Genomic DNA, 27439 nt, shown 5'->3' with positions numbered 1-27439 from the left:
TTAAAAGCTAACTCTTCGAAGTTATGTACTACATACGAAGTTATTTAATTTATTATTTTACATGATTAGAATTACGGTAAATAAAAAATTTATTTGGAGTTCGGTAAACATTTTCTGGTATCGTTAAGTTATACTATAAATCCTTGTGTAATCATAAAAATTTATAATTCATAATTTAAAAAAATAAAACAACTCTATGTTCCAATAACCAACTCATTTTTGATAATGAGGTCGTACAATTAATTACCTGACATACCCAAGGTAACGAGTTCCTAAAAAGTCATATTTTATAGGCTAAAAAAACATCCAATATTTGATATTTTCATTACTAAAATGATCCTCTGAAAACGTCTGTCAATGTTCAGATATTTTTCCCGCCCCAGTGCATTAGGTGCAATTAGGCGAAATAAACTCCCGACCATTCCTCCGTTTTCATTCCTCATTTTCCCTCTAATTTATGAGTGAAATTAGTGATGTGTCAAAACACTATTAATGGTGTACAATATGCTTTGTACACCTAGTATACTTGTAGTCTTTTCCCAATCTTAATGTTACTAGAGTGTCACATTTCTTACAAGCTTGAAGCGCCTCGTTGAACTTCTATTGGATGACGAAGTACAAGAAATGATTTGGACAACCAAACTGTTTCAACAACGTCAAACGTGATAAGAGTTTGTCAGAGGAAGCATTTTCGGATATCAGATATGTGCTTGCAAATACATATCATTGCAAAAGACAAAATAGGAAAAAGGACAAAAAAAGAAATTAAATGGTACTTTTTAAATAAAAAATGGTACTTTTTTTTTTTTTTTTTTTTTTACAGATGGTACCATTTTTTTTTACAGAATGGTACTTCCTATTTTGTCTTTTAGCTATTTGTCTTTTAGTTGATATGTGTGTTGCCACACATATCTGATATGCAAAAAAACAACCTCTAAGTTTGTCATGCTCATGACCTTGCTAAAGCTGCTTCTACGTTACTTTTACTTTTTCTATTTTTTCTTACTTTTGTTTCACTAAGCTCATGTCAAAAAGTACATACTAGAAGACAAGTAATATATATTTTGACCTATATTATGATATTTTATGTGTTATGATTAATCCTCCATTTCTTTTCATCCATATCCTATCTTAAGACTTTTTTTTTTTTGAAACTACCCTATCTTAAGATGATGTCTCTTAAAATAATACTCCGTATAAAAATAAAAAATAAAAAATCCTAAACAATCCTTCCTAAACCCTTCATGTATTTACGATCGTTGATTTAGCAAATGAACCATCCCTTTGGTTTAGGAAATGAAGATAAACTCCTCCCATATTTCACGTAGTTATATTTCTTACATAGTTACATTCAATCAAATTGTTCATAAACAAGCTAAACATGATGATGCTTAATCTCGAGTAACTATGTTCATTGAATACGAAGATTTACTCATGTAACTTTGTTTTATTAACAAACATTCTTTGACCAAAACAGAAAAAAAGGTATAGAAAACATATTGTTCGTCTTTTTCTAAATAAATAAAATAATATAAAAATTCATATAATATGTTAATATTCCAATATATGAAAGGAGAGAAATACCTTTTTAAGTGGCTTGTATTCATATTCTTCAAGGAAAACTGGTATAATCCAAAACTGGTTTTTAAAGAGTTTTGGACTGAACCGGAGAATAATATTTTTCTACCAGGAGACTGAATGGTTGTTTCCGATCCCATTTTTCTCACACCCTAAATTACATTTACATACCCAAGAACAGCCCAATAAATTATTTTCATTCCCCCGCTTTTAAGGGACGTCAGCTATACCTATATCCAACCAGAACCATTTTGCAAGAAAACATCCTGTAATCCTTGTAAGACTATGAGCAGTCTTGGCACGCATTTTCGGCAAGCCCCAACCTGGTTGTTAAAAGTTAGGTGTCATATGCTGTCAATAAAATTACACGAACGGCAGTTCACACTTCACAAGTTAGCGTAAAACTTGTAACCTTTTCTTCTACAATCACCTAGGATGGCTGCTTGAACTGGCATTTTCGTTCTCCATTGCAATGATGTGAGCAAGCCTTTCATATACCTATCAGAATTGTGGATTGCTGAATTATTTAAGCACAAAACAGTAGATTCTAAGTTATTTCAGAGCAGAAACTCAGGCAACGTACCTCAGATAGCTGCTCTTTGCTTTGATTGTCAGTCGATGATGATGCATCATACCTGAAAATCAGAGGAATCAAAGTCGGTTTACATATCAACTGGAAAGAAAAGGGGATAAGTGGATAACAATAACAAAGTAATGTTATGTGCAGCAATACAAAGACCTTCTTAAACATTTATGGGGCCCTGTTCTAATCTTTAAAATTGGGCCCTTATTAATATACTTCATGTAAAATCAAATGTTCAGTAATGAAATTACATTGCTTTGGACATTCAAATGGGATAACTGTCTTCACCTTTGTTCATACCCTTAAATCTTGAGTCTTGACACTAAGCACTTGCCATTGGTGCATACAAATTCTTCTTTAGCAAATTGTACGGAGTAGATGACAAAGACAAGAGATATGCAGGTTGTAGTTTAATTTTCAATACGCCAAAGTGTCAAAGCCTATTGATTACACTTCTATCACATCGACACCAAAATAAACAATTGATCTTATGCCAATAAAGATGTTTAAATACAACAAGGAAAGAATTAAGACAAGAGGACCCTTACTTTGTTATCTCCGCTTGTGTGGTAAGGAGTATCGTAGATGAATAGTAACTTGGTAATGATATGAATATCTGGATTTAACTATCCCCCCAAGTGTTCCAACATAAAATTAGACACTTGTGTCTTACAGACTACTCATGTGTTTTTTTTGCAGAGCCCGTATAGTTGTTTCTTGAGTTCTCTAAACCATCAGGTTTAGCTGGTAATCAGATTGTGGGAATGAGTGATAATTTGGAGAATACATTACTGATTGTATTAGTGCTGTGAGACACAATCCCAGGCCTTCGAGTGGCTGGACACTCCCACTAAAAAAGGCTAAAATAAAACAGAATATAAGTGTCATCATATTCATCCTGCCTTCTCTTTCCCTAAACTCCGCTATGTAGAGCACTCCCAACAGTGGGGAAAATATTACTGCTTCCGTCCCAAAATTATCTTCCTGCTTTCCTAAACGAGCGTCCCAAAATTGTCTTCCTGTTTCTAATTTTGGCTACTAAGGTCCCCACTTTCTTATGTACTATATTAATTAAAATTGAATTGAAAACCCCACCCATGTACTATATTCCACTTTTCCCATGTACTATATTCTCTTTCACATGTACTTTATTCCACTTTTCCATACAACTCAATCATCATTTGTACTTTATTCCACTTTTTCATGTACTATATTCCACTTTCTTAAAATCCGTATTTTTGGTCAAACAGGAAGATAATTATGGGATGGAGGGAGTAGCTCACAAAGAAAAATCCGTGAGGAACAAAAAGATCACAGATCACATCAATGAGGAGTCGATGAATTGAAATTTGGCCCCACCAACTGCCATATTTCAATTGAAAATGATAGGTATTCCCCCCAAATGTTACCATTGAACCACAACATTCCAAAAAAGGAAAAAGCATGCTCTCAACAAAATCTGACTGGGCGCAGCGTGAGGCCCAATGGGCGCTTGCCACATGTCCCAGTCAGATTCATCAACCAATCACAAAATTCGGTGCAAATTATAACGGCTCTTTTGTTTAACGGCTAATTTTAGCTGAAAATAATTATTATAAACAAAAAAGTTATACGAACGGTCATAAAATTTCAAGATCTATAAATAGAGACCAATTTTGCTAAATTTTGACACACTTTCAAAAATCATTTTTCTCTGTAATCACAAAAATCATTTTTCATACTAAGTGTTACTATAATTTGTGATATTTTCGAAAAATTACTGAAAATTTTCAGTAACATAAATTTTCAATTAAATTTAGAGTATTAAAAATATATAAATACCGAAACATATATAAAAATAACGTAAATAAAATAATTTATCTTAATTAATTGTTAGAATTCATTTAAGTTATTAATATAATTGAATAAAATATAAAATGGATGGAGTATGTGGGAGATAGAAAGTGTGGTGGGGTTTAGCGAATAGTAAAAGTAAGAGTGGTGAGGAGTTTTTTTTAGTTCATTGGTGGGATGAATTTTTTGTAGAAAAATGTGTTTGTGAGGAAACCAGGAAAGTGATGTGGAGGAGTAAGAAAGTGGTAGAGAGGTAGTGGTGAGATTTTTTTTCCCCACTGATGAGAGTGGTTATAGATGCACTAAGGCCCTGTGCATCCTGATCCTCAACATGGGACCCAAAACTTGGAGGGCCCAATATTTACAGCTCGGTTGTATAAATTTAAAAAAGAACCCGTATCTTTATAAATTCAAAAAAGGACCCGTATCTTTTTTCCCAAAACTGCTTCTGTACTACTCCTTAACTCTTTAACACTTCAGCGACTTAAACAGTTCAACCTAGGAATCAAAGCTCTTCATCAAATCTCCCCGACTTCCTTTAATTTATCTCTTTTCAAATCACATTCATCTCCTAATTTCTCCTTAGTTTTCTTGTTTTATCCAAAGTTACCTTTCACCTTCCTTTTTCAATGATTCTAATACCTCTATCCTTGATTCACTTTCAATAGAAGAATTAATTCAATTTTCACCTAAATTAAATTGCCTAATTTTTGTGTCAAATGGCTAAAATTTTCACGCCTTATTTCTTATACTTCTTATACTAAGGGCCCAATTTTAAAGATTAGAACAGGGCCCAAAATGTTAAAGAGAGCCCTGAGACTAACTAACTCCCCGCTACTTGTTGCTCAGGCTACCTCTAAATGAATTATAATGACGCTTCCTAATGTGCCCTTCCCCTATACTCGATGCATTACAAAAGATATTCTCTTCACTATGCAGACTTTCTTGGGCAAGCTTTTTCTCCCTCTCATAGTTGTAAGGGTTGTAAAAACCGCTTGTTACAGATACTTCTAGACTGTTGCAAGGAATCTTTCAAAGAGTATACTTGTGGTTTGCAATAAAACTTTCAGATTGTTAAACTTGATTTCTTTTTTTTTTTGGAACTTGGCAACAAGGGACAAGGGACAAGGGACAAGGAAGCTATAAAAGGCTTGGAGCATGTACATTATGAGAAGGGTAGACATATTTCGGATGCTTAACCATCAACATACACGATGTGCCATGACTACCCAGAAAGAAAAAGGACACTGTTGGAATTTCTCTGTAAGGATGTCAACAATATTCCACTAAGAAGTGCCTTGGCAACAAGTGTTGAAATGCATGTAGGGTGAGGCATCCATTATAAATAATAGAGGACTGATGTGTAATGGCCATGAAAATATTTTTGTTGTATTCTTACTTTCTTTTTCCTTAGTTGTATCCACCATTGATGATTTAATAGCATCAATATACAACTACTCTCTATTTTGACCTTGTTATTTCTAAGCACTTAGCATTCTATAACAACTTGGTATCAGATCAGTCCTTGGGTGATTTAATGGCACCCACTAGCGTGGCTTAGAGAATCAGAAACATTGGAGCATATATGTCTTAGCTACGAGAAACCCATACTCAAGAGGTTTCTAACATCCAGGAAGGGCTCTATACGAAGATGATGGAGCAGAATCTGGCAAATTTCAGAAGCATCCTTAGTCATTGAAGGATGACATGGCTTCTATGACCACCAAAATCGACGAGAAACTTACCACCTTTGACCATAAAATCTCAACCATAAGTTCGGAGTAACTCCAGTTCGTGGGTTTTCAGGAATGTCGAGGATGTTCCAATAGCCAAGATATGGTGGTGGACACGGTAGAAGTGGTGGGAGTAACTGGCGGTTTAGGAAGTTGGAGATGCCCTCTTGTGGATCGCTACTACCACCACCACCATGTTGTCTCTACCATGGCCACCACCATAGTTTGGAGACCGAATATCCTCGACATTCCTGAAAACCCAGTGGAACTAGAGTTATTCTGGAACTTATTACGAAGTTGTTGGTGCTCATCGGCTATGGTTGAGATCTTGTCAACAAAGGTGTAAGTTCCCGTCGATCTCGGTGGTCAGAGAAGCCATGTCCTTCAATGAATGAAAGGACGCTTCTGAAATTTGTCGAATTCCGAGGATCTACTCCATCATCTTCATATATAGCCTTTCCTGGATGTTAAATGAGTAAGGGTTCCTCAGATATTGCTGCTCCAATGTTTCTATTCTTTGAGTCACGTTACTCGGTGCCATTAAATCACCAGATACCACTCTTATACCAAGTTGTTATAGAATGCTAAGTTGCAAATCTGTGAACAGAAAAAGAGATAAACATAACAAGGCTAAGATAGAGAGTGTGTGTTGATGTCATTAAATCAACAATGGTGGATACAACCGAGGAAGAAGAAAATGGGAAGACATCAAAAATATTCTTATAGCCATCTATTACACATCAGCCCTTTATTTATAATGGTTGCCTCTAACACATGAACACTCACACTACATTATTTCACAGCTTGTTGCACAGCATTTCTTAGTGGAATATTGCTGACCCTTATGGTGGAATTCCAATAGTGTCCTTTTTCTTTCGCCTCACGTACGTCATCTTCACGGGTGGAGGAGTTTGGGGTAGTGGCACATCACAAAGCAACGGAGATAATTTCCACCATTGGTGGTACTTTTGCAAAAAGCAATTGCGACAAAAAAGGAGTTGGTATTCGCACGCTTAGCCAGGAGAACTGGGAAAATTGGCAACTTTTAAATTCAGTGTGAGAGATGAGAGTTATTGTTGAAAAGAAGGTTTTCTTCTGCAATGACCCAGTAGCTTAGAAGGGTTTCTATATTAACCTTGTATAACAGAGTCACAGGTTCATGATATAAATTACGGTACTTTTGTGTGAACCATTTTTGTGCCTCACAGGATATGCCATGTGTCTGTCACATAATTTTTGGATGAATAATCCCAACCATGACAATTCTTCTCATACTACAATACTCTCAACTAATATAAGGGAGCCCTTCCCAAAATTTACCCAATGTTACTGGTAACTTGTTTCATTGGTAAATTTAATTTTTCACCTTCCTCTCTCTCTTTATCTTTTCTCCGTTCAAGCCCGCCAATCTCTTTTTGTTGCCCAGACATTACCCTACCTTCCAACCTCTGCTCTGCAACCTCTTCCTCCACCATACCCCCCATCTTTCATCAGCTTCCTGCCTCACCATCATCGCCACCTAGGACCACCACCCTGTCATCCATTCATCCATTACCAATCGTATAAAACCACCAATTAATTTTCAGAATCAATTTGAATAATAGCCCAGCCATTATCGTACCTTCCTACCTCCCTTCTGCAACCTTTGCCTTCACCACCCTCATCTTTCATCACCTTCCTGCCTCGCCATCTAGTCACCTAGGACCACCACCCCACCCCATCCCATTACCATCGCATAATACCACCACTTAATTTTCAGAATCAATTTGAATAATTATACTCCATTTACAGAAAACTTAATAAAATCCAGAATTTGAATAGGAAATACATATCAAGCTATGGAACTATTGAATGAAGTTTGCAGGCTTTAGACATTAAGTCATTAATCGTACAAGTAAGAAACAATAAGTTCAATTTGTATCAAATTCACAAATATTTAGAGTAAGAAATAAAAAGTTCAGCTGGCATCAATTTTTTTTCCTTTTACTCCAAATATGGAACGAATATGTGTACCAAAGGGTTGACCATTGATGATTAGTATAAAATAAAGTGAAAGATCTGAAACGCCTTGTAGAAGAAGGCATCGATTGAAAGTTTTAAGGGAAGCTGGTGGTTCACAATGATTGAAGGTGACAGAGTGATGGAAGGCAAGTTGTGTTGCACTAGTGCTGTTGTGGTGGTTATGGGATAGAGGAGGAGTATGGCTGCGTTTGGTACTCAGAGGTTTGAGCTAAAATTAGAGGATTCAGCCAAGTTACAGGATTTTATCATTGAAATCCGCTAATGCATCTGTTTGGTAAGTAGCGTTTTTGGTTAGCTGATTCGCCCAAATCTGCTAAATTGGAGACGTTGCTCATACCAGCATTTTGTAAGTAGAGGTTTCAATATTTATTGCTAATTACATATATGCCCAGTGCTGACTTCACAAATGAAACAATTTCCCATTTCCCTAAATGAAATACCAGTTAATTTCCTAAAAAAATAAAAGAAGTTAATTCCTCTAAAAAAGATACGTACCGGATTAATTTCCCTAAAACAGATACAAAATTGATTCCTCTTAAAAAAGATACATACTAACATACCAGATTAATTTCCCAAAAAAAGATACCAAATTTCCCATTGTCAGGTTACTCCAAGAAATTAACAAAATGACCATTTCCACGAAGAATGGGAAAAACTAAATAAAAAAAGTTACAATTTCAATTGATAACTCTAATCATCAGATAAACTAAGGGGGTAAAATAGCAACCAGTGTAATGTTGCTTCATCTACCTGAGCTCTATGTTGCATGTTGATTCAATTCATAATCGATCATATGGAGGACGACAAGGATGACAATGGCAGATGGAGGAACTAGAGAGTAAGAGGATTATATTAAAGAAAATGAGAAAAAAAAAACAATAAAAGGGGCCGTGATGTTTTATGTTTGTGTGAAGAGTGAAGAGTGAACTGGACTAGGAATATGGCTTTAAGGAATGTGGTTATCGTTCTTTTAAGGTTTCCTTTTTGCATTGTTCATTCGTAATAATAGTGACAGTAATAATAATTGTTCCAAAAGATTGGTGTATGTGGCTCATAGGGACTGGACTGTGCATGTGGCTCTTAAGGATTTATTTTTATTTATTTGTTACTCCATCCGTCCCGGAATACTCGCACCGCTTTCTTTATAAAGCCGTTTCGGATTACTCGCATCGTTTCTATAAATGGCAAACTTTTATTAATATTATATTTACCTATGGACCCACCTATATCCCTACTCCCTAAAAAAACATTAAAACGCGATTCATTTCCCACTACCCTTTTAAAAAGTTGACACATTTTCCATTATCTATATTAAAAAAAGTACCCCACTATCAACTACCATCTAATTAAATAATAAGTCAATTACATTGCATTAAACTCTGTGCCCGTCAAACCGTTTCAAAGTATTCCGGGACGGAGGGAGTAAGTTTCACTGTATTTTCACATCTTATTAACAAGAAAACATTTAACAAATAAGAAAATAATATACAAGTATATGATTTACATAATTTTGTAAATTCAAATAACAAATTTATTTTTACTCATGAAAAATATTTAATGTCCTTGTTCCCTCAAAAAAAAATATATTTAATGTCCTTGTTAGTCATTTTATATAATCAAACAGCTATTGCAATCCATTATTTACTTAAGGATTTTTTGCGAAAAAGGACCTTTTATAAACGTTTTTTTGCGAGAAAGGACCTTTTATGACGAAATTGGTGAAATGGGACCTAAAACATAAATTTTTTTGTTGACTGGGACCTTTTACCGGTTTCTTGGAGTTGACCCAAGATTCCGGCAACGACTTTGACACGTGGCAACCGGAGAAGGCCACGTGTCCATTTAATGATTAAAAAAAAAAATTGCCCAATTTTTCTTTTGACCCCTCTCAATTAAAACAACCATCAAAACCAGCTCCTACTCATTTTCTCTCTCCTCACACCAGAAACCTCGACGGATCTTCTTCGAGAGTCCAACAATGGCGGAAACCCAGCCAACAAACGGAGCATCATTCTGGGACACTGTCCTAGAACTCACCAGCTCAAGAGAAGAATATTGACCCTCTCGCCTGGGCGATTCAACTCGGCGCCACCCTCAACTCGGCTGGCTTGACTCTTCCCTCTGTCGAACTCTCACATCTATTGGTCTCTCATATTTGCTGGAATAACAATAATCAAACTACTTAGAAGTTTTTTGAAAAAGCCCTGGTTCTTAAATTTGTTTTCCTCCTCTCATAATAAGATTCCTTGAGGAGGCGCCTTTCTCTTTCTCTCACTTCAATTCTTTGTACGCCGCTGCGACCGACGAACAAACCCTAGGGTTTCAATCTAATCGGAGCCCGCCAAAGATCCTTTTATCATCAGATCTTCAACTCAATTAGAAGGATCTACAGTCTTCTTTCGATTTAATTTTTAGGGTTTCTACGATTGGAATCCTTGTTGATTAGAGAGGAATTGGGGAAAAAAAACAGAGGGGTTTAATTTGATTGTTGTTGTTGTAATTGATATTGTTGGGGAAGATGGCTTTCCATTCCCGTCACCTGGGTATGCTAGGAAGTGCTCAAGCCACGAGGCCTTGATCTTATCGATTAAGCTCCATAAAGAAAAGGAGAAGGCCAACTTGAACAGGGAAGTAGAGAAGTGCATCTCAGAGAGGGGAACAGAAAAAGAAAAAGAAAAAAAATTCTTTTTTTTGGGATTTTTTTTTAATCATTAAATGGACACGTGGCCATCTCCGATTGCCACGTGTCAAAGTCGTTGCCGGAATGTTGGGTCAACTCCAAGAAACCGGTAAAAGGTCCCAGTCAACAAAAAAATTTATGTTTTAGGTCCCATTTCACCAATTTCGTCATAAAAGGTCATTTCTCGCAAAAAAAAACGTTTATAAAAGGTCCTTTTTCGCAAAAAATCCTTTACTTAACACTTTTAATACAATCAGTTAGTCAAACTAGCATATACAAAACTGTTAGTCAAATTAGTCAATACAATCTGCTACAGCTATCCGCTAACTACTAATTGTCAAACAGGGCCTATATTGAATTGGGCAAGAGAATCTATCAAACTCACATCACCCTTAGAAATCCCCATTTGGTGGAGCACAGAAGTCATGGATATAACAAGGGGGTTAGGGGAAGAGTTCAGAATAAAGGATTGAATACCCCTTTTTAGGAATCAACAAGAGCAAAGTTGGTGCCCCCATTTGTTGTTGTTGGGGAGGGAGAAAAGGTGAGTTATAACATCGAGAAATGGGTTTTGTGGGTGATGAATGTCGGGGTATTGGTATGTTGAAGAAATTGAACTGGTTGGACCATCAACCGGGGAAAAATGAAGATCAACAAGGAGAGAGAAGGAGAAGTGGAAGGAAAATGGGGAAAAAATCAAGAAAAAAGGGTTTGTCAGTGATCACATACGTGGTCAATGCCGAAAAACTTAGTCAACCACCGGAACTTTTTTGACAAAAAAAACATATGAACTAGGTTTTTCTACAAAAATAAAATTATGTGATTTCTCACAACTTCCCTATTTATAAAGTGGTTTCTGCCAAATTTTCCAATAACATAAGAGCCCATCACCAAATGCCATGTGGCCTTGGTGACCTGTTAAATGTTTACGTAGGTCACCGGTTCATTTTGGGAAGATAACCCGTGATTAGGATTATAATCGAATAACTCATAGTAGGGATTTATTGTGAGAAGAATGGTCATAGTTAAGATCATTCATGTGAAGTTTTCCTAATATTTATACCCTTCACTATAGTAGAAGTCCGAGGTAATAGGTGACTGAAAGGCAGAAGTAGGATTAGCCACTTAGAGACTGTTTGATAGGGGAGAGCTAACCATTACAACATTATTGATTTTAATGTTTAAAAGAAATTGTGGGTGTGATTCACATTTGAAGGAAAAATAGAAAAACGTTTTCAGTTGCATTCGATCATTGCCACATATTCGTGTCACCTAATTTTCGAACCGATAAATGGACCTACCTAAGGCGGGAGTTGCCAACCTCATCTAGAGCCGAAGAATTGATGAGAAGGGTTAATCCTTTAGGCATATGTAATTTCAAATTTTCATAGAGAAAAGTGTACTTCACTTACGAAGCAAAAATGTAGAGCTTTTTCAGTTGTATTTGATCGTTGCTGCAGAATCAATTTACTAATACTGACATTAAGTACTTTAACTAACCAATGGCGGGGCAGGCCAGCCTCATCCCGAGCTGAATAATTGAAGGGGCCTTTTACCTCTATATCATACTCCTTTAACAGGTCTGTAACACAAATCAGCACTATCAGCCAAAAACAATACCAAAAAGAAAAAAGAGGGGAGCTGTGTACTCCTACTGAAGATGAGATCTTTACTGCTTGCCGTAGCGTACAAGCCTACAGTTAGTTTTTTTTAAAGCATATCAATACCTTTGAAAGTGGAGCAAGGGACTTGCCCCAGCTTTTGACAAACTGAGAAGAACCAGTAAACTCCAACAGCAACATGCGCAACTTCTTCATGAGCAATTCGAGCTACTATTCTTGAAGTCTGTTTATCTCCAAAGCCAATCAACTTCTTCACAAGTCGTGGTCCTGCATCCAGCCCCCTGGCCTCCTAATGGAATAACGAGCAATAAAATTTAATACATAAGGACTGTCGTTCTATATGTAAGAAATCCGAAACATAATTCACAGGAACAAGGTGAAATGAAAATTTGAATAACTTAAAAAGTTCATCAACTCAAGAACTGGAGATGGCTGAACCTCTTGCTTACTACATAAATAAATATTATCATAATATTCATATGTTATATAAATGACCATCTAGCAAAAGAGAAATGATGTAGATAAAAATTCAGTCCTGCAGGGTATCACATAGAAAAGTTCTCTTAGAAATCAAATCTAGAAGAAACTGTTGACCAGAATGTTTCCCCCTTCAGTGGCATACCCCAAAGTCAGAGCACCCAACATAGACGAACTATAACCAAAATTTAGTCTTTGGCCAATATTTCAATAGTTGTGCGAATGGGAGAGAGGACACAGCTATGAGGAAAAAGTCCTAAAACTACGCAGAAAAGGAAAATACAGACTTTATCCAAACATTGAACTGGTGAAAAACAATGCAAGATACAAGAGTTTCATTTTACCTCAAGTACCCGTGTCAAATCCTCGACACTCGACATGGGTATAGTCGTATAGACATTGGACACTTCATTTTGGACCAGAATCATGCAAATGTTTCACAAAACAGCTGAGTCGTACACTTGGACGCATACCCATGCCGACATAGGTCCGAGTACAAAGATAAATGTATTACCCACATCAATAGCACATAAATAAGAGATAACTTAAACGTGAAAAAAGAAACACTGACATAATTAAAATCAAACAAAAACCAGAAAAGGCTAAAACAAATACTCCGTATGATTTAGCTTAAATTGTTTCTCCTCTTCTCCTTTCACTTTTTCTTTGTTGTTATTGTTTCTTGCAACCTCTCCCCTTGTGTCATATTATCAACAATCAATGGGAAAAGGCTACTTTGTATAGCGAGAGAATGTATTGAAACCATCCCACGATAGTCTGATTCAATTATCCCACAACAAAAACACCTTTTCTCAATCTTTCACGAGTCTCACCGACTAAACCCACATTGTGAATTATTGCTTCTATTTACAGATTTCCAAACCTGTCATTTGGAAAAGAAGTCTGAGGATAAACTCACCCTAATAATAGTAAGTAATATTTGGAAATAGTGAAAGGTACACTAGGTAATTGATACATTGTTCTTTTTTTTTTTTGGTCCACCGCCTGGAAAGAAAGTAAATATTAAAATATGTCATGTGCTCATGATGAATAATCAGGATGCTCACCGGAGTACTTGTGACCTTGTAGACACTGAAAAAGAATAGATTAACCAGGTACCTTAGCTTTAAAAGGCACACAAGGACGGTGGAGTCTAGGTGCAGGGCGAAGGCGCGCATCTTTTGGATACAAGGCACACCTTTTCTTTTCTCTTTTTTCTACTAATACTTGTTCAAATAAGAGGATAAAAAAACTACTATACTTTTTATTAGGGGAAAAAACTATGGTACTTTTAAAACCTTTAAAGAAAACGTTATTAAAAGAGGGGAAGGACCACTTGATTACTTAGTACGTACTTACAACAAAATAAATTAAAAGGGCAAAAAGAAATAAAAATTGAATGGAGAAAAGGCACGCGAAGCTAAGCTAGGATCAGTAAGAGCAAAGCAAGTGGTCATAAAAAGGACATGCTTGCAAAAAGTTAAAATACATAAGCGGGTAGCCAACCATTGGTACAGAAATTACTATCAAGATATTGTAGCTATTTTGAGCAGGTAGCTGGAAAAAAAAATAGTGGAAAAGTTAAATAAATTAAATTGTATATTAAATAAAATATTATAGGGAGTTACAAGGTATTGTGGCTAACTAATGAGAAACTTTGTAGCTTAAAAGCATAGTAGCTAGAAATTTCATGTGGCAAATTTCGGTAAACCACCTTGTAGCTAACCATTGGAGTTGCTCTAAGTAAATGTAAAATTGAAAAGTAAAAAAGAAAAATGAAAAAAGTGGTTCATGAAAAGGAGAGAAAGAAAAGATCGGAGAAAAGAAGAGGGCAAAGGACACCAACCGAAGAGGACAAGAACTTGAAAACGCTTCACCAAACTGGAAGATCTAACGCCGACAACCACTAAAGATTGCTCGTCGACATTCTCTATCATCACTGGCACCGGCGAGCGGCCAACAATAATTGCTACCCAATTTCAGAATTAAGGTTTTTTACAATTAAGGGTTTCAATTTAGGGGTTGAAATGGAGTAAATTCATGTAACTAACTGAGAGATTTTGCTCGAATTTGCATCACAAAGAATGAGTAAGTGTTAATTTGGAAAAAGTTTGTCTTTTTTATATATTTATTAACTCATTTAACCAAAGGCGCTCACATTGAGACGCTCGCCTTGTGGAGTCTTCTATAATGTGTTGCGCCTTGGCGGAGGGATGTGATATGGCCCATGCCTTGACTAAGGCGTGCTTTTTTAAACTAAAACCAGTACAAGAGGAGATAGGTAGGTTTACATTCACTCCAATCTCCAACTTATACTTCGATTTACAAAGAGCTACAAGAAAGGGATATCATGAAAGTGGGATGTTAATCCTGAAAGCTCTCTTTTGGAGGAATCACCATTAGTAATAAAGGACATGGCATGCATTCGTTTAGAGCATGTTATTGAAGGAGATAATGTGAAAGAGAGAATGACACAACGGGCGAGGTTCGGAGAAAAAGTAACTGCAAAGAAGGGAAAGGAGAAGAGGATAAAGTGAATATTCTAGAATATAACCTAAATCTTCTTTTATTAGTCTTTTCTGGTTTTTGTTTGATTTCAAAGTTTTTCAATTATGTTAGTGTTTCTTTTTTTACATTTAAGGTGTCTTTTATAGTTTTATTTAAGTGCTACTACCTATTGCTGCGGGTGATATATTTTATAACTTCCGTTTCATAAGTATACATTTTTAAGCTTTGAAAAAACACTAAAATTAAAGATGCTTAAACATCAAGCATTAAGTGAGCCATTCCAAGACCGACACTTTTAGCATTTTAATCTACAAAAGGCATTTAACAATCATAAGGCCTATCAACCAGTTCAATGGACAATTGAAAACCATGTTATCAACTGTAATTTCAAGGCATCACCCGGTCCCATCCAATATTTATGCACAAATCACTATCAAATCACCATAGACCATGGACAACCTAACTTAATGTTAGATGGGTGAGACCATGTGCCAGAGAGTAAGTTACCTGGACAAGCGGGATTGCAGCCAAACGTGCAGCTACATTGTCACGTGACTTCAAACACTCCCTCCATAGCAGATTATGAGCAGGCATGTCCCCGTAGCTGCTTATAGCAGAACAAATAGATCATCATACAGTAGGAAACAAGAGACACTCATCATCCATGATTTTGAAAAGGCGCATGAATCTTTAAGACAATTAATTACCGGAAGCCAAGCTCTGATAATCTCTGTGAACACCAAGCAAAATGTCGACTTTCATCATCAGCAACATGAGCAAAATCAGCAAAGAACCCCTCTCCAAGGATCTCCTGGTAAGGAGAAAAACGGACAACAGTATCCCAAGCCAAGTCGATAGCGTTTAGCTCTACATGAGCTAGGTTATGAAGCATATACGCATTCAGAGGCAAGCCAGAGTCCTTAGGCGTTGGAATATCCTTCGGAGGTACCTTCAGTTTGTAAAAGGAGCATATGACTAAATATACGATTAGACATTAGAGGTAAACTAGGTACGGTGTACGGATCATCAATTCATCATTCACTGAATCTACTAAAACGCAATGGCCGGTGCTCATAAGTAATGAACTTTTAAAAAACAAGGAGCAGCAACCATGCTACAAAATTTATCAAAAGTACTACATCCTCGTAAGGAAATAATAGTCACATACTTCGTATGTTTTGGGATGTCTTAAAATATAGTCGTTTTGCTAACATAAATTTTTGCTAAGACTGTAGTTGTAGTGCTAAATGCAAAATGTGCCTCTTTAGTCCTAAGTATGCATTATTGGCCCTGACTCTGATTAACGATGAGCTTGTTGTTTCGAAACGAGTCCTAAGAATGCAAATATGCAATGGGCTCGGTTTTCGGGGAGGCAGGTCTACATGAAGAGAGGCATAGAGGAAGGGTGATTTTTTTAAATAAATTGTAAGTGAAAGAGACCTTAAAAAATTGTGGAGAGGCAGTACTGCAGTAGTGATCATGGTTTTGAATTTTGATCACAATGTCATAAAAAAGACCATCTTTCAGGTTGCTACGTCACACTTTGCGACCATTGCTACGTCACACTTTGCGACCATTGTAGGGCGGAGCGTGAATTGACAAGTTGGAAAATTTCCATTGTAAATCAAGAGTTGAACATCTTTTTCAGATACTCAGAGTATGGCTGGAATGCCTGGAAATATACCTTTTTTAGTGGAAAAATAACAGGTGATTCTAAAAAATTATAGGATTTTGAATATAAGTGTTAACTTCTCTAGATGGAAATTGAATTTTATCAATAAGTTTACCAGCTTTACAACGGATAATAAAGGCTGATGCGGTAAAATAACAGTACATAACACATATTACTGTAATTTTAAAACACAAGTTACAAAATGTCATTTTGAGCAGCAAGCAAAAACATATGTTATAGATCAACCTTTGCGTAACAGAACGCCATATTCAATGGGACTAATAGAAGAGACCCTTTAATTTCAGTGAATAACATCCCCCCTACTAGCACACGCCGCACACTACAGGGAATAGGAAAACATGACCAATACTTTCAGACCAAGTGAGAGGTGAAAAAACAATGGAATAAATAGGTAAAACAGATAAAGGGAAATATATATTCCTCATCGTTCAGAACAGAAGTACAACATACATATTTCATTGTACAAATCGACTCTGTGACGAATAACGACTAACGAGTTTTCAGCAGAGCTCTTTATCCAGTAGCAAATTAAAAAAAACATCCCGGAGTTGTTGAAATAACCATATAATCAACGCAGTAAAGCTCATGAAGCACCAGCTTTTAAACGAGAAAATTAAGAATGCAACAATTGAAAAAGCATCGACTACTGCTGGCCCGCTGGATTTTAGAACCTTGTGAACCTAGAGTAGACCAGCAACATACTTTTGAAGATCTTTTCAACAGTTATTTTTTGTCACAAAGCTTCTTTCAGTGACGCATTTACTCTAAAGTACTGTTTGGTGGGTGGTAAAAGATTGAGGTAGGAAATACACATGAGAATAAGGAAAGGAGCATGTAGTCAATACCATGGATGGTAATAGAAATTTACTTATAAAAGAGATATTTGATGGTCAACAAGCATAATCATCTATATTGGCATGGGACTTTCCTTACAATAATACAGATAAACTCATAACTATTAATTGCCGCCAACCAAAGAGCAGAACTAGCACGAATGAATTATTTCGCATGTGGGCCGATTTTTCTTCCCAGACCACTTGCTGGCCTATTTTCCGTGTTTTTGGTAGCATTATTGCACCCGAAATGCTTCTTAAAGCCAATTTAGCCTCATCTTTTGGCAGATGGACTGATTCCCCAGTTTGCCTTCTAAGCCAATGATGGTATAATTACCTCTAGAAATGTTTCTTTCTTGCATTTTAGATGGCATACCAAAATATATTTCCTCAAATGGTGAGTCATTTTTTATAAGAAATACATATTTCTCCTTTCAAGCCCGCGTTGGAGATGATCTAATGGAAGTAAAGCCACAATAAACTATTGCAACTTACAATCACATAGAAATAGAAGAACTCTGGCACATTATGATCATAGAGTCATAGGCATAGAGTAAAAAGTTGCAATCTTTCATTTCCTAATCGACACCACCATTTCCTTGTGTAATTTTCATTCTAAAGCTCGCAATAATTGAATGACAAGTAATTAAAACTATCCTACAACAATGATCAACATGTCAACTGTGTCAAATAAGTACTTGATATAAACATACAAATACCGTATGAATAGTTATAATAACATAATGCTGCCTACAACCCGAATCAACAAACATCAATTACACTACCCGGGATAAAAAAAATTAAATAACCATTCACAAAATCAACAAATAAAGTAAAGAAATAAATACAATTAAGGATAGAAGTAAGTACCAGCTGAGGCTTACATGGGCGGGCGGGGCGGGTAGGCGGCTCGAAAACCCCAATTGGGAGCTTCTCCGAACGCCATTTAGAGTAAGCAAAGTGGGAAAGCTGGGATTTAGCGAGGGGGTCACTTGTGGAGAGAACCAAAGCACCAAGCTCAGCTAATGATGAAGCTGACCCACTTGGGATTTCGACATGGTCAGGCTTCAATGGAGGTTCTGGGCCAGTCGGTCCCCAGACCCGGTTCTGGTTTATTGAACTCTCTCTCCATTGTTGGAGACCTGACCATTCATTATGAAGGGATGAAGTTGTGAATGATTTGTATTTGAATTTGGGGAGGAGTAGATGGTGTGGGCACTTGATTTTAATGGCGCTCAGCATTCTACCCTTCCGTTTAGGCCGCTTTTAGGCGGTTAGGCCATTGGAGAAAGAGGTCATACAGACCTTTTTTTTTTTTTTTTTCCCTAGACGGACAAATTCGGCTTTGTTTAGTTCCCTTCCGAGTTCCGCCCTTCACTTGCATAACGCAATTTGTACTTCCCCCGTTTTTTTAAGCAAAAGGTCTTGCGCGCAGGGTGTACAATAAATTTATTGTACACCAAGATAACTTTAACCATTTTTTTTGTAACTTTAACTTAGTTTTGATTAACTTTTATATTAGTAAAAAAAATTGATAGATAAATATTTTAAAGGGTTAAATTATTAATTTTATACATTATTAGTGATGTTGAAGACATAAGTTTTACTAAAATGAAAAAATTTATCACTTAAAAATAGATAACTTTTACATATATATGCTTAACTTTTAAGCATTTTGGGTTAACTTTTACTCAGGTGTACAATATTTATTGTACACCCATTGTAAATAAGAATTTGTGTTTTTCAAGTTGCCTATTTCCTTTTATGTTAAGAGTTAAGACGTATATTTTCAACTTTTTTTTTATTTTTATCATTTGGCAAATTTATCAAAAACAATCTTTTAAAACTATATTCTTGCGAGAAACAACCTTTAAAAAAAAATTGTGAAATCAAACCTTAAAGTAAAATTAATATGCGAAAGACAGCCTTTTGGTGTTTACAGGCGTTGACCACGGATTTTCCGGTTTGACTTGGCTTGTGTCGGTCACGTGCTCTCCTTTATTCTTATTCACACCCTTTTCCCTCATTTTCCTCCCATATAAAAGGGAATTGCTTAATAACCTAAAAAAAAAAAAAAAAACTGGAAAACCAAAGGAGTTCCTGCACCGCCATTAATGAAGCTCCAACCATCAATTTCCATCATTTGAATGCTGTAAGTAATGAATTTCGAACGTCACTTTCTTCACCTACTTAAATTGAATGTTTTTTTTTTTCCATTTTTGGTTAAAATTTATGACCTCATCTCACTGTTTTTTTCCGTTTTTGGCTCTGTTTTGTCTTGCTCTTTTGTACTTCAATGGCGCCGAATAAAGGAAAGCGGAAGGCATCAACATCAAGGAAAAGGAAGAGGAAAACGACAGAGTTGTTTGGGAATTACAGACTCATACAAAAACCAAGGTAATTAACAATATTTAAACCCTAAATTTTTTATTTTTATTAAACAATTAGGGATTTATGATTAATTAATTAGGATTATTGTATAATTAGTGCTTAATCGGATTGTGAAACCAATGTGTTAGCGTGTGAACCTTAAAACAGTAAACTGGAAATTTGTGTATGAATGTTGGATTATTTGTGATTGAATTTGGTTGTGCTTGGATTAAAATCAAGTTATTGAGTAGTGTGTTATTTGAAGGAAATGTGTCCTTCACCCAAGGTGCATTAGTCTAATACCAAGGTTCAGATTAATTACGAACAATTAATTCAGTAAGATCAAGTGATCGGAACAGCTAGCTGGAGCAATGCTTCCGATCAGTGAGTTCTATCTATATTAGGCTCATAGCTTACTCTTGACTGAACCTATAAGGTCACACCAATGACATGTAACAGATCACCAGATTAAATGAATCGGAAATTCATTTAATAGATTTTCGGGAATTAGTTCGGAAAAACATAATATACGATATGACGTTGGATCGGAATCGTATATCATATCGCGAATATTCGTAAGCTAGGCGAAACGAATAATCGTATCGTACGACGGTGATTTGTCAAGTACGATACGATAAATAATAGCCGTAAGGCGTTGGTCGCGAATACGAGCCGCAACGAAGTTGCCGGCCCATCGAGCCAAGCGCGCATGTGCGCAAGGCCCAACGAGCCAGCAGCTCGCGTGCAGCAAGCAGCCATCCCGCAAGGCTCGGCGTGTGCGCGCAGCAAGGGCAGCAATGCAGCGAGCAAAGCAGCGAGGCCCAAGGCCCACGGCTGCGATGCTCGGCTGCTGCTGTGGGCTTCGGTGAGTGAGTGTGTGTGGCCGGTTGAGGCTTTTGCCTTGGCCGATCACATTATAACCTAAGGGTTATAAGTCACAACACACACTTATGTTTTTCCAACCCTAGCCTAATTCTAAAATTACGTACATTCAGTTTTTGCCTCTGCTCTAAATTGTTCTTCCCAAAAAGAAAAACACTCTTGAGCATTGTCTAAGCTACGAATCTCAAGACGGATCTGAACGTGTCAGTGAACCAAATAGAGGAATGACTATTGGAGTTCTTTGTTCGTGTTCGTGAATCATAAACTAGGGAAAACACGCTTCGAATGTAAGTTTGCTTAATCTGTGATTTATACATGTTTCCTGGCTTTGGGGATTGTTCCGCACATGTTAATATGTATTTAACTGCATTCCCCTACATTATTGTGTGTGTGCATCAGGTTTAACATAGACTACACTTGGTATAAATGATGGAGCCTGTCACAATTAGGTTGTTTCACGGGGGTCAGCTTGTAACGAATAATAATAAAACAACGTATGAAAGGGGTGATAATCCTAAGGCGGGGATGGCATTGCATACAAATGTTGAGGAAGTATGCTATTTTGAGTTTTGTGATTGGATTAAGAGGGAATTGGGATATGATGAGGTGGGTCAAATATCGTTTAGGAGGTGTGATGAGCGGCATTATGTCGCTCTAAGCTTAGGTTTTCTTGTTATTTATTATGATTTTTGGCAATTTTAGGTAGTTTTTATGGCATTTATATGTTCTTATTCCACTCTTTTATAGGCAAATATTGAAGAAAGGTGGAAAACCGAGTAGAAATGGACATGAAGCAGCCATGTGCGATCGCATAGGATTTGTGTGTGCTCGCACAAGGAAGAAGAGAAGATATTGAAAGCAAGCAGAGATGTGCGATCGAGCTGCTGCTGAGTGCGTTCGCACAAAAATGCAAAAACGTTCCAGTAACTCCTCCATTTCGCATGCGATCGCACAGGATTTGTGTGCGCTCGCACCAAATTCTTGTGCGCACACAAAGAAAAGCCATGCTACCACACGAAGAAAGTTTAAAGAAATTGGCTAACTCAGGTGTGTGCGATGGCACAAATTTTTTGTGCGTACGCACGACACGAAGGAAGTGATTCGTCGCTCTACTCGTTCGCACAAGATTTCCGTGCGCCCACACCGGTTCGTTCGCACCTGGGTCTATGCGTCCGCACATTGACGCGGGCTGGGCTCTTTTCGAGTTTTTAAATTCTATTTCGGGAAACATATAAATACATTTTCTTATTTTATTTTTTGGGAGTTAGTTTTTCATAGTTAGTTTTCAGATTTTAGAAGTGAGTTCTTAGCTTTTATGCTTTGATTTTAGAGAGAGAAAGTCAAGAATCCTTGGTGTAGAATTCAATTTTGAATATAATTGCAGAATTTTTGAAGCTTCATTGTAATCTCCTTTCCTCTTAATCTCTTTTACTTCTTTTAATCGATTCCTTAATTGCTTGCTTTGAATTCTTGAATTTTTTGATTGTTTGTTGATTGTTGATTGATTTTGCCTTTGATTCTCTTCATCTATTAAATTTCAATTGCTAGCTTGCTTTTCAATTTAGTTTTCAATTCCATGAATAAATGCAATTCTTTGATTTCATTCCTTAGTATAATGAGTAGTGAGTAGATTTTTAGTTAGGGTTAGAGGTGATAATTGGGGATTAATTGGGGAATTTAGAAGTATTATGTAGAATTGTTGATGCAATTAAAGTGTGATATGCAATTTTTGGGATTCCATGTTTGAATAGCTTGGTAGTTGCAAATGCTAGGCTAGTCTTTAGAATTGGGGCTTCCTTCATGGATTTGTCAAGAGATTGAGGATTTATGTTGGATTTGAAGTACCTAGGCGATCTACATTCCCATACTAATTCTAGGGTGACGCGAAAGCGTATCTTAGCCTTGGTTTTGGCAAGGCTCGCTAACCGAAAGGGGTGCCGGACCATATTCGTTAGTTGCTACCTAATTTTCATGTCCTTGCACTGCCATGATTGCATAGCATCTTGTTTTTCCCCGATAAACCCGATTTGACCCCCGATACCCTAAATCCTTTATAATTGATTGCATAATTCTTTTGATTTCATTAGTTGTGTCGAATTCTTGAAATTAGTCTTCTAAACTAGCTTGATCCATAAACTCGAAAATGAACCATTCTCTTGGGACAAATTTGAACTTACCGCTATAACTCATATAGTGTGCCGGTTTAAGAATTTTACAAATATTGTTTGATAGGTAGATTCCGTTTTCTACGACACGGAAAAAGCCTCATCAAAATGGCGCCGTTGCCGGGGAACGGTTGTTATTCTTGAGTTTAGTATTAATCGAGTCTAGTTTAATAAAAAATACCAAAAATATTTCGTTATTGCTTTAGTTTTCTTTTTCATTGCTCACGGTTGGTTTGAGTTTGTATGCAAGATCGGGGGCGAACTCGTCATAGGCCTCTCTACCCTCTTGACCTAGAGTTAGAGAGGACTTTGCGGAGCTTGAGACGAATCCGAACCCGTTCACCGAGCTACAATCGGTTTGATCCTTTGAGTGAAGTTCCGGATCAAGATCCATCAAGTCCAACCATTGATAGAATGGCTCTTCCGGTTAAGAACTTGGGCATACCGGGAGCCTTTGAGGCAACTTGTGGCATACAAGCCCCGACCACTAATGCCAACAACTTTGAGATAAGGCCCGCGTTGATTACCTTAGTTCAAAGTCACCCGTTTTGTGGAAAAAGTAGTGAATCGCCGCATGAACACTTGAAACAATTTGAACATTATTGCAATACTATTAAGCACAATGGGGTGACTTCTGAATATGTTAGGTTGAAGCTATTCCGATTTTCTCTATTGGGGAGAGAAAGTGATTGGCTTGACAAGGAGGTCAAGCCAAATTCACTAAGGACTTGGAATGAAGTGACAAGTGCATTCCTTAGTGATACACTCATATTTTACATAGTTTTCACCCCCGTCCCGTATGCACTTTTCATCTCATTTGAGCTCTTCGGAGCCTATTTTAGTGCTAATGTGTGTTGTGTAGTGTCTATTAGTTGCAGGATTGCTTTTTGATGATAATTGGTCTTTGGAGGCTCGTTTCCTATCATTCCTGGATGACTACACAGATCCCGAAGCATTGCGGGATGGTCTAGCTGGCTTCAAAGGGGCCACAAACGTCAAACTTGACCCAAAGGAGTTGGGCCTAGGCCTCAAGTTTCAAACTCAAGGCAAATACGTCAAAATGTTCTCAAAACTTGTGGCCTCGGTTTTCGCAAACCGACAGGTTTTGAGAAGTGAAGAAAAGTTCCTTTAGGTGCGAAACCGGCAGGTTTTGGGAACCCTGTGGCCCCGGTTTTCGCTACCTGATGCCTTTGGTGTACCTGACTGGGCCAAAAACCGGCCGGTTTCTGGAAACCGGGGTGCCAGGTTTTCGGTCCCAGTCCGTTTTCCTTTACTTAGTTTTTCTCGGTAGGTTTAAAGGGGGCTATATATATTAAGCTAGTGTTTAGTAGTAACTCTTCTTCGATTTTGGGATTATCATCCTAGTATTAGAACTTCAAATTATTTTTGTCAAAGATTTGACTTTTATTTTAATTAAAGCTTCAATCTTTCAGCCATTCTTTCGTTCTTCGTTTAGGTATTATCTTGTTTCTTATTCTTTTATTCAATTTCAATTATGCTTTCAATTAATATGTTTGTTTTGTTTATTGGTAATATGTGTGAGTGACCTAATTTCTAGGGTTTGGGGATCCATGAATAATTATGAAGAGATGATTGAATATTGTTGATTGTTGGTATTGTAATTGATTCCTATTGATTGGTTTATTCTACTATGCGATTAGATTTGCGCAGGTTTAATTGTGATAGTCTAGCAATATCAAGTTAAGATTCGAGAGATGCAATTTGATGTTTAGGCTTGTGTCAATAGGTGGAATTAGTATTAATACGTAGCGAGATCAAATTGATTCTAAGTCTATGATTAGTATCGATTCGAGAGAGCATGCTAGTCTAATTAATTACTTTATTGATTATTGTCGATTGATTATCATCCTGGATTGTTATTTGTTGGTGAACCTATTCCCTAGATCCTTTAATATCTGAATTCTTAATTGTTTAATTATTGGCGTAGTCTTAGTATACAAACCAACCAATTCTTGTTTCCCAATAGTCTGGATTAGACGATTAGTAGTAGAAAGAACATTGTTTCCCTGTGGATTCGATCCTGACTTCCCTTGCTACCTAGCTAGTGGACTTAGGTTTATTTTTGATAAGGTGATACGACTTTAGCCTGTCAAATTTTGGCGCCGTTGCCGGGGAAACGGTTTTATTTTCTGTTATTGATTGTTTATTCTAGATTATTGTTTGTTACTTCTCAAGGAACCCCCGTTCCTTGAGAACGGATCTCACACTTTTTTGTAGTTTCTTTGTCTATGCCCAGGACCGTAGGTACTAGTAATCTTACTCCATTCGATCCTGAGCCCGAAAGAACCTTTCGTAGACGAAGAACTTTCATTGCACAGTGTGGGAATTACTCTGATTCTGATCATAATATTGGCGATCTTTTTCCACCACCACCGCCAAGGCTTACAGACTATTCTAAGCCAAGTCTGTCTGTGCTACCCAAGGCAATCATGCCTTCTATTGCAGGGGCTGAGACCTTCAAGATCGAGCCTACACTGATTAACATGATTGAGAGGCACCAGTTCGGTGGGGAAGTAGGTGAAGATCCGAATCTTCACATTTAGTCTTTCATCCAATACTGTTCTACCATCAAGCAAAAGGGATTGACTCCGGAGCAGACTATGGAGATGCTTTTCCCGTTCTCTCTGAGCGGGAAAGCAAAGTTGTGGATCAATGGGTTGAATCGGGCAGCTATGAAAATCACTAATTGGGAGTCTCTGGCCCTTGCATTCTATGTGAAATATTTCCCACATGAGAAGACAGCTCGTCTGAGGGGTCAGATAATTTCTATTACTCAACAAGAAGATGAGAGTTTGTTCGAGGTTTGGGAGAGATTCAAGGATTTGCAGAGAGAGTGCCCGCACCATGGTTTGAGTGACTGGTTTTTGATTCATCATTTTTATAATGGCCTGGGTAATGAGTCTAGACTTGTTTTGAATTCAGCCGCGAGTGGGAGATTAATGCAACTTGAGGTGCCTAGAGCTATGGAGGTGATTGAGGAGATGGCCATTCATAATGCTCAGTATGGGAATCCTAGAGGCCTATCTAACAAGGGTGGTAAGCATGATTTGAATTCCATAGAACAATTAACTGCCCAATTGACTGCTTTACATTATAAGTTTGATAATATGCAAGCAGCAAATGCTCAAACTGCCCAACCTGTTAGTGTAGCTGCAATGAATGCTCAAACTGCCAATGTCTGTGATAATTGTGTGATGTCTGGTCATTATGCACAGGAATGTAGGATCTCTATTGAACAATGTAATGCATTCCATGCCTACAAACAAAATAACCCATTCTCCAACTCTTACAATGAGGGGTGTAGAAACAATCCCCTACTATCTTACAGGAGCAATAATATCCAGAACCCCCATCAAGTCCAACATCCACCACCACAACAACCATACCAACCACCACCACAACAATTATACCAACCACGGAACAACTACAACCAACAGTCTAGTGGACCACATGGGTTCCCTATACAACACACATCACCTCCACTACCACAACCTCAACCCATACAGTCTGACCCTATGCTAGTATAGATGAGAAATATGATGTTACAGATGCAGAAATCTCTAAGTGAAAAGGATGCTAAAATCGATGCTCTTACTACTCACAATAAGATCATTGATACATAGTTGGCACAGATGGCTACTACTCTTGCAGGGAGGCCCTCCGGCCAACTTCCTTCACAGCCTGAAAATAGGGAAACTGCTAATGCTATTACATTGAGGAGTGGTAGCGGTTATGATGGTCCTTCTATGCCTGTCGAGGTTGATTCTGGGGTGTCTGCTAGTGGTATGGTTAGTGAGGAGATCCCAAAAATAGTCATGGATGGTAAGGAAGCTGAAAAGGTAGTCAGTGAGAGCGAGGCTACAACTGAGGTTAAGAAGGGGACAGATATTCAAGTGCCACCTATTGTACTCCCCTTCCCAAACCGGCAACTCAAGAATAAGCTAGACAAGCAGTTTGGCAAATTCTTGGAAGTGGTCAAAAACTTGCAGGTAACGGTTCCTTTTACTGAATTAATTTTACAGGTTCCTGCATATGCTAAATTTATGAAAGATATTTTGACTAGGAAACGTGCTTTTTGTGAGGTAGAGACTGTAGCTTTTACTGAAGCATGTAGTGCCTATTTGCAAAATAAGTCTCCACCTAAACTTAAAGACCCCGGGACTTTTTCCATCCCATGTAACATTGGCACCGTGTTTATTGATAAGGCTTTGTGTGATTTAGTTGCTAGTGTATCTGTTATGTCATTGGCTGTTTGTACTAAACTGAATATGGGTGAGCTTAAGGTTACCAATATCACTCTGCAAATGGCCGACCGTTCTATTAAATACCCCTTAGGTGTTTTAGAGGACATCCTTGTTAGAGTAGGTAAATTCTATATACATGTAGACTTTGTGGTACTAGACATGCAAGAGGACTCGCAAATTCCCATTATCTTAGGT

General features: G+C 37.3%; 1 protein-coding gene and 1 non-coding gene across 6 annotated transcripts; both read right to left on the bottom strand.

Moving 5' to 3' along the window:
* Nucleotides 1-455: 455 nt before the first annotated feature.
* On the bottom strand, nucleotides 456-18931 carry LOC110794936 (uncharacterized). 5 transcript variants are annotated; one of them, XR_008932917.1, is made up of 8 exons: nucleotides 18447-18929; nucleotides 15744-16011; nucleotides 15544-15640; nucleotides 12157-12340; nucleotides 11930-12011; nucleotides 2162-2213; nucleotides 1585-2076; nucleotides 456-642 (listed from the first exon to the last, which is right to left on the bottom strand). XR_008932917.1 is itself a non-coding variant. In XM_056843680.1 (8 exons), the coding sequence occupies exons 1-7, from the start codon at nucleotides 18802-18804 to the stop codon at nucleotides 2005-2007; spliced, it is 1113 nt and encodes a 370-aa protein (XP_056699658.1). In that variant the 5' UTR covers nucleotides 18805-18929; the 3' UTR covers nucleotides 1507-1901; nucleotides 1991-2004. The 5 variants fall into 5 exon arrangements, 4 of the variants coding, with proteins under 4 accessions (XP_056699658.1, XP_056699659.1, XP_056699657.1 ...); XM_056843680.1 differs by lacking the exon at nucleotides 456-642 and having other exon boundaries at nucleotides 1507-1901; nucleotides 1991-2076; XM_056843681.1 differs by lacking the exon at nucleotides 456-642 and having other exon boundaries at nucleotides 1507-2076; nucleotides 11842-12011; nucleotides 18447-18931.
* Nucleotides 18932-25744: 6813 nt separating this feature from the next.
* Nucleotides 25745-25851, bottom strand: LOC130460278 (small nucleolar RNA R71). Its single transcript, XR_008920200.1, has one exon. It is a non-coding gene; the product is annotated as a small nucleolar RNA R71 (small nucleolar RNA).
* Nucleotides 25852-27439: the final 1588 nt, after the last annotated feature.

Source organism: Spinacia oleracea, chromosome 4 (assembly GCF_020520425.1).
Source record: "Spinacia oleracea cultivar Varoflay chromosome 4, BTI_SOV_V1, whole genome shotgun sequence".
Lineage (NCBI taxonomy): Eukaryota > Viridiplantae > Streptophyta > Magnoliopsida > Caryophyllales > Amaranthaceae > Spinacia > Spinacia oleracea.
The sequence above is the reverse complement of the archived record's forward strand: the minus strand, read 5'-3'. Positions and strand labels throughout refer to the sequence as shown.